This window comes from Microtus ochrogaster, chromosome 24 (genome assembly GCF_000317375.1).
Source record: "Microtus ochrogaster isolate Prairie Vole_2 chromosome 24, MicOch1.0, whole genome shotgun sequence".
Classification (NCBI taxonomy): domain Eukaryota; kingdom Metazoa; phylum Chordata; class Mammalia; order Rodentia; family Cricetidae; genus Microtus; species Microtus ochrogaster.
This window is the reverse complement of record NC_022024.1, coordinates 27,442,700-27,456,072: the sequence shown is the minus strand read 5'-3', so window position 1 is coordinate 27,456,072 and position 13,373 is coordinate 27,442,700. Positions and strand designations below refer to the sequence as shown.

The window sequence follows — 13,373 nt, the reverse complement described above, 5'->3', positions numbered from 1 at the left end:
GCTCTGTAGACCAGGCTGGTCTCGAACTCACAGAGATCCGCCTGCCTCTGCCTCCCGAGTGCTGGGATTAAAGGCGTGCGCCACCATCGCCCGGCTAAAAGTGACTTTTAAACACAGGGAATACACATTGCTTTACATTCTATTACTTTTATAAGTGGAATTTTTTCTTATTTTGGTTTTTTGAGACAGGGTTTCTCTGTAGCTTTGGAGCCTGTCTTGTAGACCAGGCTGGCCTCGAACTCCAGAGATCTGCCTGCCTCTGTCTCCCGAGTGCTGGAATTAAAAGGTGTACACCACCGACACCCATCAGGAAACTTTCCCTTATAGAATAGAGGTTGGAAGTTTGTTTACCTGACACACAGTATGATTGTTAGTATTTGAGTATTAATTCAACATAGGTAATTAGATTCATTCATTTACACAATTTTTTGATATTTTTAAGTTCAGGGGACGCTATGGATCAGAGCAAGCCTTTTCAGACCAGGACCCTGCTCATGCTAAGTGTGTGCTCTCCTACCCAGTGACAGCCTGGACTCCCAGAACAGTTTTTAAAATGTATATATTTAGAATATATGCAATAATTAAGAATTAGCAAACAGTGACATTTTTCTGTATTTCATTTAGAATTATTTATAATACTTGCTTCTAGTGTGATTGGACAAGAAACACTGTTGACAGAATGAATGCTGGGAGGGTTTCTTCTTTCAGTTCTGCTTTGTGGAAGGGTCTCTCTAACATCTCTCCTTAGGTCGCTTTGTGGACAATGACTTCATGCCTCTGTCATAATTTTCTTGGTGAACAATTTTCAGTCAACACCGAATCCCTTTATACCTGTTTATTGCATTGCTCTTATTTATGGGACCATGTCTACCTGATGACGTAGATGCGGATTCTAGTTGCCTTCCTTCTCCATTAACACTAGTCATTCCACTGGGAAAGCCATGCCCACAACCGTATGCGAAGCCTTCGTACTGCTCTCCATGTTTGTCATGGCTAATCTTACTTGTCAACTTGACTGCCTGTGGACTCAACTCAAGCCCAAGCAGCTGGGCACACCGGTGAGGGTTTTCTTGATTGAATTCGAGGTCAGAAGACCCGCGTTAGTGCTGAGCCACACCTTCTGGTGGCCCTTATCAAGGGGGATAGGAGAAGGAAGCTTCTACTTTTCCCCTGCTTGTTCTTACTCTTTCTAGCAAGTTCATCCATTCTGTTGCCGAGGCATTCTCTTGCTGTTATTAGAGACTGGTTCTTTGGGATTCCAAAGTAGACGAAAGAACAGCCGCTCTCTAGAATTTCCCTGGGACTCCAGCACTAGATTGTCCCAATCTAGTCTGGAGACATTCAGTCTCGTACTGAACAACTACCAGATCGCTGGCCTTTTGGTTGGGAGATATCCAATTTTGAATAACTCAAGACCACTGCCTGTAAGCCGTTCTAATAAATCACATTTTAATACCTATATGTATATATACGTATATATTTATTATGTGCACACAATCCCCCCTCTTGTTCTGTCCCACCTTCCCTCTCTCTAAATAATGCTTCTTTAGAGAATTCTAACACAATGCTCACATAATCACCTGGAGACACATGTGCACAAACAGGAAATTTCTGTTCAATAGCCTCTTGCTCTTTTCGCTAAACAGAAACCTCAGAGAAATCCCTCCTAGACAAACAGGAACTACTCTAATTAATTCTTTTAATTATGTATTCCTCAGTGAAGATGAAGATATCCTATTTGCTAGCTGTTTTGTATAAAAAAAATAATGCTTCTTCTGATGAACAAAGGTTCTGTAATTTATGGGCTTTTCCTCCCACTCCCTGCCCCACTCCCGTACCTGCCAAGGCACTAGAATGTTACCGGGAATATGATGGGCAGTGAGCAAACAGTCTTTGACCTTAGCTAATAGATTGATTTGGGGACAACCACAGACTGTCATCTCTTTAGGTAAGGGTCAGGTACTGCTGAAACAATGGCACAAGCTTTCAGGGAAGTCAGAGATGGCCGGCCATGAACTAAGAAATACTTTGAAATAACATGATCAAGAGGAGTCGGATTTGGGAGTGTAGCTCAGTAGTAAAGCAGAGAGCTAGAGGAAAGGACAGAGAGGGGGAGAGAGAGGTGAAAAGAGATTCCATACGCCTAAAAGAATCAATCCAGAGTCAAGGAGGATAGCTCAGTGGTAGAACGCTTGCCTTGGCACACATAAGTAGATACTGCCTGGCCGGGGGGGGGGGGGGGGAGGGGGGGAGGTGAGTCCAGAGATCATTTTAAAGACTAGCTGAAGTGAGATTACCAAATGATTGGGCGGTAAGATGGCTCAGCAGGTAAAGGCACTCGAGGTCACGTCTGAGAATGTGGGTTGGACCACATGTGAAGAGGGGACCCAACTCCACTAGCGCGCTTACCACATCCATGCTGTGGCATGCATAACACACATGAAATATTAACTAAATTCTCGTCTCTAACTTGTAGACAGTGATGTCATGACTGTGTGGGAGGACTCTGCTCAGACCCTTGGTGAGCCACAGTGGGAACTCCGGGCGGGGAAGAAAGAACCAGCGGTTGCTCGTCTGCAAGCCTTCTGACATGGTTTTGTTTGAGACAGGGTCTCACTGTGGAGTCCTAGCTGGCCTGAAACTTACTGTGGAAGCCACGCTGCTCTCAAACTCACAGAAATCCTCCTGCCTCTGCCTCCCAAGAGATTACAGGTGTGATCCACTGCTCCCTTAGTGGGTCTAAGCATGTTTTTGAAGTGTTCCAGATGGCATATTAGTGGTGATAGTTAGTTATAGCACCCCTCGATAGATAAGCTAATTTTGTAAGGAGCACTTACAAACTACTTTTTCATATGACACAAAAAGACACCCATAAGGGTTCTTTTATTGATAAGGGTTAGGATTATGCAAGGTATTTTTCCCTTATCAGAGTCCTGAGAACATCAAAACATCTTAATACTTTCTGCCTACTACGTCGCACCAAAGTCAGCTGGTTTTTCAAACCAACCAGCGAAGGATCTGGCTATTCCTGTGTATGGATGGCTGAACCCCGTTTACCCTGAATCTGACCCCCTGGAACGAGCTGGCAGGAGTGTGTCTGGAGTTTTGGCTATGAGCCTCAATCCAGAAGATGGCTAAAAGTGACAACAGCAAGTGACTGTCAGCCCATGCGTTCTGAGGGGTCACGGCCGGAAAGTTGGGTTCTTTTATTATTTACCACTCATTAAACGCTCTGGCTTCCCTTTATTAAATGTTAAATCATCTTAAGTGGCGTGGTTCTTGCGATTTGAAATGGCAAAGTGAGAAGAGAAAGTGGCCCATTTCCTTGTTAATGTGGCATTCAAACGAAACACAGAGCATGCAGCAGACAGGTTAACTGGCTGCCGATGGGGACGCTGTACAATCACTCATAACACAAGAGCCGTGATTAGGGAGAAAATGTCTCCTTACAGGAGGTAGTGTGCAGGGAATTCTGCTCCCCTCGGGGCAGGGTAGGCATGTGTAACAGAGAGAGCTCAGCTCCAGTATGTTCCTTGTGTCCTTTCTCTCATGCCAGGTCAAGAGCTCTCCAAGGGACCTGTCCACTTTGTCTGTCCTCCTGCGTTATTTCATGCCTACGGACAGTTAATTCGCAGGCTGAACACAGTGGCGTAAAAGACTGCCACGCTGCGGGAATCTGCTTGACCACAAGTCTGAGCTTACTTTTCGCTATTTTGACAATCAAGGTGTATCCGAAAAAAATGCATCTTTAACTACTGAAGGTCATCTTTACCTAGCAAGATGGCAAACTCCATAGGGCGTGGGGCTGTGCCTTGACTAGGTTATCACTGTGTCCTTGGCACCTTGCAGATGGATGGTATCTGGAAGGCCCTGCCGTTCACCAATAGAATGAATGGACTTCTCTCACTAGGCCTATTTCATTGTTAAACAATCTTCTATATACCCAGAAGGAAGCTGTGCCATATATCATGAAGAACAAATAAAAACATTTCTCTTTACCCTCTCTCTGAGGTTTCGAATGATCTGAATTTTAGGGCATTTTTTAGGTCCAGATGAAATATCCAGCCAGTTTTCAAAGCTCCCCGCATGTGTGCAGTCTCCTCGAAAAGTGCACCTAAAAAAAAAAAAAAAAAAAACAAAGCAAAAATCAACAATAGATAAGTTGGGAGCCTTACACATGCCCATTAACTACAACTGTCTAGTGATCTGCTTCAGGACGAAACACTTTGTACAGTGGGCTGTTGATTTTGAATGCTAATAGGGAAACGATAAGAATATCATGAAAAGCAACGAAGACATAGCAGTGTGTGTGTGTGTGTGTGTGTGTGTGTGTGTGTGTGTGTGTGTGTTCATCAGGTCTAGGAGCAGAGGACAAATGTTGACAACATGTTGAACTTAGACCCTTAAGCTATCTCTCAAGATGACACCGTCCAATACATCCATCCAAATCGCCTTCTCGGGGATTCAGAGACAGAGTTCCTGTGCAGAAATTCCTCCTAAAAACAGTCCAGAAAAGCTTTATATTTTGTATACATTTTAGGTTTGCAACGCATCGCTAGAATACCAACCTAGCGAGTGATTCATTTTGTGTTAAAAAAAATAATAATAAAGCTACTGTTTGGTGCCTTCCAACATGATGATTAAATGAAAATATTTCAAGGGCAGAGTCTGCCCAAGAATATAATAAGACATTCCTTAACCATCTGCTCCAGAACATTTATTTAGACAGATACCAAATTATATCAAAAGATACGAGAAAAACATTTTGCAAGGCCACTTTCCCAGGTCAGCCAGCTCAGAGGAGGCCCCAAATAAATCTTCGGTTGTGGCCAGGGCCACATACTCTGAGAAACAGATGCTTTCAAGCTGCGAGCACTGGCTTCCCTGGAGTGTCACATTCACTTACCAGACGGGTCACCAACCATCAGGGAGAATGAAGAACCACACTGTCTTCAAATGGCACGGTACCATGTAGACCCTCCACGAGGAACATGGAGTAGCTTGAAAGATCACACCCGCCCCCCCCCTTCAGGCAAAGGGTAAAATGAAGGTAAGGGCGCATGAAGAACCCTGAGTCTTAAAAGAAACTAAAAACCCATGATTCATGAGATCCCCACACACATCTAAACCGTGACAGCAATCACTCGGGGCGGGGGAGCAGTGCCGTTATGAATGGGCCCAAACAATACATCTCACTTCAAAAGATTTTTATTTCTTCTTCCTCTCCTTTCTCTTTTTAATTCTTAACAATTTAGGCCTCGTGGCTTCTCTTTGATTCTGTGCTCATTTGAATATGCCAAATATAGAGCAGGAAGTTTGGTGAGTTTCGCTAACCACCATCACCAAGTACTCTTAGCTTGTCGTCCACCAAGAAACATCCCAGCTCCCCCTACGTCTGTGCCAGTCCTCTGACTTCAGAACCAAAGGGGTTTTCATTAGCGATTCTCCGAGGCCGTAAATCTACCTGACCCAAGATGGCTCACTCGTCCGTCATGGCCGTTAAGTTCAGATTAAACCTCTCTCAATGTCAGAAGGAGTTTGCTAGCTCTGCGGCTCTGGAGCTCAGAGAATACCAAGATTGGGGGATCCTTATTTGTGTCTGAAAAGGATCATGCCTGACAAAAACTCCCTGCCTCTTCTGGACCCTCTGGGTTTGTATCAGGGCACTTCCTCTGCCTGGAAGGGAGGAAGGGGAGAGAAATTAAGCCAACTCTACAGAGACTGGAGTACAAATATTTTTTGCAGGCTCTTAATGCTGACTGGAAGTCAAGGCCTAAGGCTGCCAAAAAAACAAGTGTAAAATATTTCATACAAATAGTGCTACGATTTGCCAATTTGCGGGCAGAAAAAACCAGCCATGCCACAGTGCTATCGCTCCCTTCCCTGAACTATAGCATCTCTCGTCGGAGGCACACGTTTTGATATTTGATCATATGTTGCCTTGAATTACAACTTAACTGTCTCATCTGTCCATGCCATTTCTCCCCCAGACAGCACTAAGCCCTTTGAAGGAAGAGAGTATCTTGATGTTTCTTTAGCAAATCCCCGAGCGTCTGCTAGCACGAGAAGCAAATACTAGGGTTTCGATAAATAGTTTTGAATGAACGGATGAAATACGAAATCTCTATAGGTCTCTTCTGCAGCGTTTTCTTTTTTTTCTTCCTAGAGTTGCAATTTATGTTTGATTCCTCTTTCTGGCAAAGAGACTGTTTTTCATATAAACCAAAAGTTTAGAGCGAGAGATCAAATTAGGAGTCACGGTTAGTTTATTTTTTGAAAAAGAAAGTGAGACAACCTATATGTAACAGGCTGTTCGTTTTCCACTCCTCATGAAACAAAACCTGGCCATGCTGCACGTCTAAACATAAACTCTTTGTTTATGTAAGAAAGGCATCTCTGAAATTCTTTAACTCTCATTCTCTGCCCTTCACCGGTTTAAAAAAAAAAATAAAATGAAAAAAAAAAAACATATAAAGTAAGCCACAAGACTGAGAATGTATGACCAGATGGTCAGCCAACAGCAGTATCTTATTACTTCTCAAATATTACAGATTGTAGAATCTTCCCGACAGCACGATACCCACACATTCTCATTTCTCAAGGAGGGGGAGCAGAGCTTAACGCTCCTGCTTTTTAGTAAACAAAACCAGGGGCTTCGAGATGATTCCTTTGGAAAATTATTCTCATTCTTGTGGCTCAAGCAAGGAAATGGCCAAATGAATGAATCCTCAATCCACTGCCCGAATGACATGAAACCATCATTGTTAGGCATGACGTATGAGGTGGCTCAGTCCCTAGTGGCCACTCTCACCCCTCCCAATGGGCAGATTCTCCCTCCAACCCTGACAGGGTGGCATGTAGATCAGGGTGGCCTCAAGATCACAGTGCAGGAGACCAATGATGTCTCCAAACATCAGATCCTTCTTCCTCCATCTCCCATGGGCTAGAATTTCAAGCAAGCAATCTACTAGCGACATCCTACATCTCTTCACTTGCTCCACTTCCGTTTTGCTAGGCCATGGATAGGCGGGGAATTGGAGTCAACTTAGCATGAGTGTGTCCTGGAGAAAATGTCAGGGTGTGTATGTACTTTTTACTGATGCTATCCTATGTGCTATCCTCTCTTTTGGGGAATCTGCCTTCATCCTCTTCCACAGAACACTGAGACCTATATACTTAGAGATTTATTTCTTAAGAAGCTGGGATATCCAAGACTGAAAGCCTGACTCTGGCAAGGAGCTTCTGGCTATGTCATTCCATGGAAGCAGGTTAAGAGACTATAAGAAGAGACACTGCATTCACCATCTCTAGCCTTTCATTTCATAACGGCTGTAAGCATCCATGGGCGTTGAGCGCTTTTGGCCTAAATGCTTCCCACTAATCTCCACCCCAACCCCTCAACACTGGTGCACTAGGGTTTCAGTTTCTAATATGCTTTCAAGAAGGACACATTCAAGCCACAACATGCCACATCTGGCCCTAAAACTTCACATCCTTCTCACATGAAAACCACATTCAAGCTCAATAGACCCCAAAGACTTAACTGGCCCAATACCAAATCAAAATCAAGACGCTCACCTAACGTAATGATGGGTGAGACCCTAGGCATGATACATCGTGAGATAAATTCCTCTCCAGCTGTGACATGTGAAAATTAAATATGATAGCTGAGTCCAAAATACAATGATGAGACAGGTGGGCAGATATTCTCATTCTATAAGAAGAACTAAGCACAAAGAGACACATACCTGGTTCCATGTAAGTCTACAACCCAACAATGTGGAGAACGTTAATCTCCAGGCTCCAAAATAATCTTTAAGTACACGTACCACATCCTGGCACAGGGTTACCAAACACTCAGGCTGCTATGCCTCTAAAGTTTGGATTGGTTTAGTCTACTTAACAGCTTTCATAATCTAGGTCTTATACCTGTAGCTCAAGGGACTTAGTGGTGGTATAATTCTGAGGTCTCAGAAACTGCCCCATTCCTATCCCTTAACTTTCTAGGCATTGCTATAGAAGAGACTTTCTAGGCATGATGTGGGATTTCCCTCTGTGTGCTGTGATTATCATTAATAAATAAAGAAACTGCTTTGGACCTATAACAGGACAAAACTTAGTTAGGCAGGGAAAACTAAACTGAATGCTGGGAGAAAGAAGGGCAGAGCCAGAGAGAAGCCATGTAGCCCTGCCAGAGAGAGACAAAACTTTAGCCGGTAAGTCATAGTCATGTGGTGATACACAGATTAATAGAAATGGGTTAAACCAATATGTAAGAGTTAGTCAATAAGAAGCTAGAGCTAATGGGCCAAGCAGTGATTTAATTAATACAGTTTCTGTGTGATTATTTCAGGGCTAAGCAGCTGGGAACCAATAAGCAGCCTCTTACTACATAGGCACTCTCTCTTTGGCCCTGTAGGAGGTTTCTGCATAGGTTCCCAGGCTGTCTGTGATGTTTAGATGGAGGCCATCATAGCCTCCCAGCTCACCAACTCTGCACAGCTATAAAACTAGTAGCAAGTAGATGCTATGATGGTCTACCACATGCACCCTCTAGAATGTCAGTCTAAGCTGTATCTAGGGCCTGCTTGAGCCACAGCTGGGGTGGCCAAGGTGCACTGAGCCAGATAACAAGGAACAGAGTCCCCAAGTGGCCTGGCAAGTGAATGCTGAGGACCTTAGGGCACCTCTCTGGAAGTTGCATCCTGAAGGACCCAACCTACTTTGAAGGAATGTATCGGAGGTCGATCCTCCGCTATCTTGAGAAACTGGAACCTGGTTGCCTTTTCTTCAATGGTAATTTCTAGTAAACAGTCCATGGCCACACCCCTAATTTCATCTCCTAAAAACATCTCTTCGTTCTTTATCTGGGCAGCTGATAATTTTCCAAAACCTTCTCCCTCTCCCCATTTAATTACAAACTCTGGGTTTCAATCACGTTTATTCTTTCACATATTGCTATATCCAATAAAAAGTAATCACATAGCTCCTTCAATATTTAGCTTAGCAATCCTTCCACCAGAGACCTAAGTCCCTCTTCCACAAAGTCCCAGGACACGGGCGTAGTTCCACCAATCTCCTCGCAACTGGTTATCAAGGACAGTGGGGTGGTTTGAGTGAGAACGTTCCCACAGGGTTTGGAGAGGTTATTTAGGAGGCAGAGCCTTGCTGGAGGAAGTCTATCACGAGGAGCACGATCTGAGGGTTTACAGCCTCGCCCCACTTCTTGTGTGTGTTTGCCTCTCCCGCTTCCCATGTACATATGACATGTGATCACCCGACTTCCCACTCCTGACACCCCATCATGATGGCACCAGCCAGGATGGACTCAATCCCCCTGGAACCATAAGCTAAAATAAATCCTTTCTGTCTTAAGCTGCTTTTGGTCATGGTGTGTTAGCACAGCGATGGAAAGGAAACAGATACAGGTGGCCTCTATTCCCATTTCAGAATCCTTGTTCCTCGCCACCACCCCCAGACTCATCAGAAGGCCTCCACCATTTGTAGTTCTACGCATAGTTTGATCATGACTGTGTATGTCATCGCTAAGAAGTCCCAGGTTTTCTCCCCACTGCTGATCCTTACACCCTGGGTTCAGGTCAAGCACCCACATCGGGTGGCTCACATCTGTCCATAACTCTAGTATCTGGGCGCCCAACTCCTTTTCTGGCACCAGGCACGCCCATGGTGTACACACACACACACACACACACACACACACACACACACACACACACACAATAATATATGCTTAAAATGAAAATAAATGTTTAAGAAAGGAATTACCCTTCACATTGCAGTGAGGTCTTTCCCATGCCGCTACCCCAGATTCTCCCAGATTCCTCCCAGGCCCACACATCAACTATTGATTATATCAACCTGGCTTCTCGAGACTAATGATGGTCTGAGTCCACTCTGTGTTCTTATAACAGGACACTGCAGACTGGGCTATTATTGTGAAGAACAAATTATTATTTTTTTCCTTACAGTTCTAGAAGTCCAAAGTTGTAGGGTTCAGACCTGGCAAAGACATTTTTGATGCATCTCCCTATGGTGGAAGGGTAAGAAAAAGACAAGAGCAAGAGACAGAACTCACAGCCTCAAGCCTGTGCATAACTGGGCTCATCTATTCCTGACTACAAAGCTCTCAGGACATAAGCACCTCCCTACAGGCCCCACCCCCGACATGCGCTACCCCAACAAGCTTCATTCACCCCAACAGAATCCCCCCTCTTCCAGCAGGCCCCTCTCCCAACAGCCCCCCCCAACCACTCCCTTTCTCAACAGGCCTCACCTCCAACAGAACCCACCCCAACAGGCCCAACCTCCCAACTCCGCATACAACACACCTTTTGCCAGGATAGGATCAATCTGAAAGCCAGATCTCAATTGCTATCTGTGATGGCTGACTTTAATGACAACTTGTCACAGATTAGGATCATCCGTGTCAACAGCCTCACCAGAGGGCTTGTTCTGATTGTCTTGACTGATCTGGGAAGGACCACCCCAAATGAGGGGGGCACCTCCCGGCAGCAACCCAGATTATAAAGGACGTTTTGCTCTCTTGGCCTTCCCGCTTGCCTCTTCATTAGTTCACCTGTTGCTGGTGCTGATTCCTGCACTGACATCAGAACCAGCCTTTCGGGACCACTGTTGCTTGCTGGGAAATAGCAGTTCTCTATGAATCTTCCAAGTTTCCGGCACCAGAGAGAGACTGCAGAGGTATCCAGCCTTGGAGACTAGGTAACTACCGGGTTCTCAGCCTCCTCACTGAGGGACAGCCATGGTGGGATTATTCTAACTGTTGAGGCACCCAGCTTCAAGGACCAAGCAACTACCAGGTTCTCAGATTGGAGACAGCAGTCACTATTTTCAATGAAGCTAATTTAATGTATACACACATACATACATACATACATACATACATACATACATACATACATACATGTTCATTTATGCTTTGTTCCTCTAGAAACCCGACTAAAATACTGTTTTATTTTGTTTCTATTCCTAATTTTATCTTATGCCTACATGATAAAGTCAATAAGTAGATAGAAACCTACTTGAAAATTAGAAAACAAAGCTGTCCAAATGAGAAGAAAAGAAGTTAATTTCTCAAAAAAAGCTTTTCTTAGGTGAAAAACTCTTTGTGTGGTAACAATTAGTGCATGCAACTATTTAAGAAGCCTGTTCTCAGTTTACTATAAATGTGTTATAGAGCTCAATTTGCTCAAAATAATAATAGACTTTAATACCGCCATTTGAATATATAAGAAAATGGACCACCTCCTCCATCTGTAACCCAGAAAACATGTTCCAAATCTACACAGTCCCTAAGAGGTAAACAGGGAGCTTCAGATACTGCTAAGCTTGCTGTTTGAAGTTCCGAAAGTACTCTGATACATTGAGTTTGCTTCCGAAGTAAACAGAAATCTGTGTAGTCCCTAAGATCCCTGATAAGCTACCCCACGCAAGCATGGAGGCAACAGTATTGGTGCTGGGCACTGTTCTAAAGTTCACAGCCAGCTCTCACAACTATATCCTCCTATGCCAGTGGTTCTCAACCTTCCAAATGCTGCAACCCTCTAATACAGTTCCTCGTGCTGTGGTGACCCCCCCACCACCACAAAACTACTTTTGTTGCTACTTCATAACTGTAATTTTGCCCCTGTTAGGAATTTTAATGTAAACATCTGTGTTTTCCAATGGTCTTAGGCGACCCCTGTGAAAGGGTCATTTGACCTCCAAAGGGGTCAAACCTACAAGTTGAGAACCACTGTCTTTAGGAACAAAATAAGTTCAAAGGCACACAGGCTCACTCACCGTTATGTGGCTGTCAAGTGGCAGAAATCTGACCTTATAACTCCATGCTTGCCCACCTAGCTGGACAGCTTCCTAGAACTTTAGCCACCATTTTCTAAAGGGCACAGGAAAGGCCTCTCAGGGTGCCTCCTTGTTTCCTGGGCCTCAACAGTCTTTAAAAAGCGTGGCTAGACTCAGGCAAGACAGGGAAGTGAGTCTCAGGTGCCAGAAAACAGAGAGTGAGGCCATCTTTAGCACGAAAAGCATGGTGAGGTTTCAGGTGAGAAACACTTAACAGGGAGATTCTAAAAGGCCTTGGATTTTTATCATCATGGCATCCAGTTCTGCTAAAGATTAAAATCCCTGGTGGACGTATCCCCACAAGCCTACTGTGCTCCAAAAATTGCTTGCAAACCATCTGTTTATAATATAAAATATATTCCCCCCATAGAAATAATATTATAAGCAGTGATTAGGTTTCCAGGTTAGGCCACAAAACCTATTTACCCATAATGTAGCCTTGATATTATATATCTGCAATAAAAGAATAGCAGAAAACAAGGAGACTATAGCCATTTGAATTATATAGCAGTTTTTCTTCTTCTTTATTTATTTGTGTTTCTGCTCAGTTGGTAGTCTGGGAATGGTGCCCAACTGGATTGACTTTTAAATTTATTATTATTGTATTGTATTTGTATAGCATTTCTATTTTTTAAAATGGGCATGGCTTAAACTATCAATTGTTTTCATGCTAACACAAAGGACAGAAAGACCCACTTCTGAAACCTGAAGTTTCCAGGTAGGTGAAGTGCCCCTGGGCTGGGCTGGGCTGGGGGAGGGGGCAAACCTTGAGAATCTGACTCTGTTAGGCTAGAATCGCTCAGTAAAAAAATTTACCACTTACTCAACCTTGAAATAGAAACTCTGAGCACAGAAATGTAGCTCCTACTTCCTGCCGCTAGAATTGCATCAGCACCTCCAATCTAATTCTTCACCAAGAGCAGACCGTCCCCGAAGGAATCTGATAACTAAATATCAGGTAATTGGCTCTAATGTGGGGTGAGTGTGACCTGTGCCAAAGATCCTACACTGATAAAATATCAGGAAACTTTTAACAAGCCAACGATCCAGCTTCTCTCCTCTCCCATAGGCACCTGCATCTTCAAGGAGGGATGTTTCTTCCAAGAGCATCCCAAGGTCCTCAGCTACGTGATTTGCAACAGAGGTCTCCGTCTTTAGGATAGGTACAGAGCACAAAAGAGGGACCAAGTGGTCTCCAGAGTTGGGTGACATTCATTACAGTTGCCAGTCCACGAGATGAAGGAGTCAGACTCCATTAAATGAAGGAGAATAGGAAGTCACTGTGACAAACGAAACTCTGAATTAAAGGCTCCCAGAATCAGGAAGGGGGAATGCCAAAATACAAGACCAAAATAACTTGCTAAGAAAGCTGAAAAATTGGATCTTCATCACTGATCTGCAAGTCAGTCTACATGAGAAAACTACACTAATAACACGTGAATCTAGTATTTTTTTTAAAAGGCAAAAATGTCTAGCGTGCCAGGCAATGC

The 13,373-nt window shown here is 44.0% G+C and overlaps 1 protein-coding gene across 2 annotated transcripts in view; it reads right to left on the bottom strand.

Moving 5' to 3' along the window:
• Plxnc1 (plexin C1) overlaps positions 1–13,373 on the bottom strand; it is a 149,656-nt gene that overhangs the window by 80,879 nt on the left and 55,404 nt on the right. For both annotated transcript variants that reach the window (XM_005358143.2, XM_026784439.1), the window contains exon 5: positions 4,000–4,114. In XM_005358143.2, the coding sequence (XP_005358200.1) occupies positions 4,000–4,114 (115 nt within the window). The remainder of the gene's footprint in view (positions 1–3,999; positions 4,115–13,373) is intronic.